Below are 1,806 nucleotides of genomic sequence, written 5' to 3'. Positions count from 1 at the left end.
ATTTTGAAGCAAATCTCAGATGTTATATAATTTTATTCATAAATATTTTAGTGTGTATCTGTAAATTTTCATTTTTAAAATAATATATATTTTATTGATTTTTTTTACAGAGAGGAAGGGAGGGGGACAGAGAGTTAGAAACATCCATGAGAGAGAAACATCGATCAGCTGTCTCCTGCACACCTCCCACTGGGGAGATGCCCGCAACCAAGGTATATGCCCTTGACCGGAATCGAACCTGGGACCCTTCAGTCTGCAGGCCGACGCTCTATCCACTGAGCCAAACCGGTTAGGGCTAAATTTTCATTTTTATAGTTTGTTTGAATCAAAATCCAAATAAGGAGCACATATTGCAATGGTTATACCCTCTGAATCCATTTTTTGGTAAGTTCTCCCTCTTTTTTCCCCCCTTTCAGTTTATTTGTTGACTAACCTGTGTGTTTCTTAATATAAGAATTTCTTCTGTTGTGAAAATAATCACTTCCTACTTTGTTTTTTAAATTTTGGATTGCTTTAGTGTTATTTACAATAGCCAAGATTTGCTAGCAGCCCAAGTGCCCATCAGTAGATGAGTGGATAAAACAAGCTGTGGTATATTTACACAATGGAATACTACTTAGCTGTAAAAAAGAAGAAATCTTACTCTTGGCAACGGCATGAATGGGTCTCTCTAGAGAGTATTATGCTAAGTGAAATAAGCCAGTCAAAGAAAGATAATTTCCATATAATTTTCACTTATATGTGGAATCTAATAAACAAAAGAAATAAAATAGTAACAGACTCAGATGCAGAAAACAGACTAACAACTGTCAGAGGAAAGAGAGTTGGGGGTCTAGTAAAAAGTTGAAGAAATTAAGTGAAAAAACCCCTCATAGACAACAGTATGTTGATTCCCAGATAAAAAGAGGGGTGGGGGAAGTAGGAGAGGATAAAGGGGGCATAAATGGTGATGGAAGGAGACTTGACTTGGGGTGGTAAACACATAATACATTATACAGATGACGTATTATAGAATTGTACCCCTGAAATCTATATAATTTTATTAACCAGTGTCACCCTAAAAAATTCAATAATTATAAAAAATAAAAGTTTGATTAATTTGAAAAAATTTGGATTGTTTTATAATTATTCTTTTAATATTTTAGTTGTATTCCAATAATTTCTTGATAAAGCCATAATATGGTAGTATAGGATTATTTCACTGTACCCATGGTATAGTTTTGCTCTAGGCAATTTGCCTCAAGGGGGTTATCCCTATGGTTTAGATTACTGTTTGGATACCAGGACAGGTGTGCATCACTTACAGTTGTGTGGAGACCATCTGTTCTGTCAGTGAAGCTATTCAATCTTTCTTCACTTTCCAATATTTTATCAATATTTTGGGTCATAATAATTTTTACATCAGTTACTTGACTCCTCAGTGTGGATATCGAGCTGTCACCTTGATTTTTATTGTATTTCATCTATACAGAAGAGAAATATAATGCAAATTTTATTTTCTATAAATAAAATCTAATATGGTATAATATATTGTACATATTAGAATATTAGTGTCAAAGGCATATCTCAGTATGGTGGTTACCAGAGGGAAGTGGGGGCGGATTTAAAGGGTGAAGGGAGTCAAATATATAGTGACAGAAGATTTGACTTTGGGTGATGGGCACACAATGCAATATACAGATGATATATCATAGAATTGTACACTGGAAACCTATATATCTTATTAACTAATGTAACCCTAGTAATTTTAATTAAAAATAAATAAAATATCTGGGGGAAAAAAGGCAATATCTCACTGTATTTCAG

General features: G+C 33.7%; 1 protein-coding gene across 1 annotated transcript in view; it reads right to left on the bottom strand.

Annotated features, from left to right (window-relative positions):
• Positions 1-1,193: 1,193 nt before the first annotated feature.
• Positions 1,194-1,806, bottom strand: part of LOC107181561 (vesicle-associated membrane protein 7-like) — a 23,546-nt gene continuing 22,933 nt past the window's right edge. The window contains exon 5 of the mRNA XM_015557640.1: positions 1,194-1,463. Coding sequence (XP_015413126.1) covers positions 1,194-1,463 — 270 coding nt within the window. The remainder of the gene's footprint in view (positions 1,464-1,806) is intronic.

This window comes from Myotis davidii, unplaced genomic scaffold (genome assembly GCF_000327345.1).
Source record: "Myotis davidii unplaced genomic scaffold, ASM32734v1 scaffold449, whole genome shotgun sequence".
Lineage (NCBI taxonomy): Eukaryota > Metazoa > Chordata > Mammalia > Chiroptera > Vespertilionidae > Myotis > Myotis davidii.
Note: the sequence above shows the minus strand (reverse complement) of the source record. Positions and strands in the feature narration are given on the sequence as shown.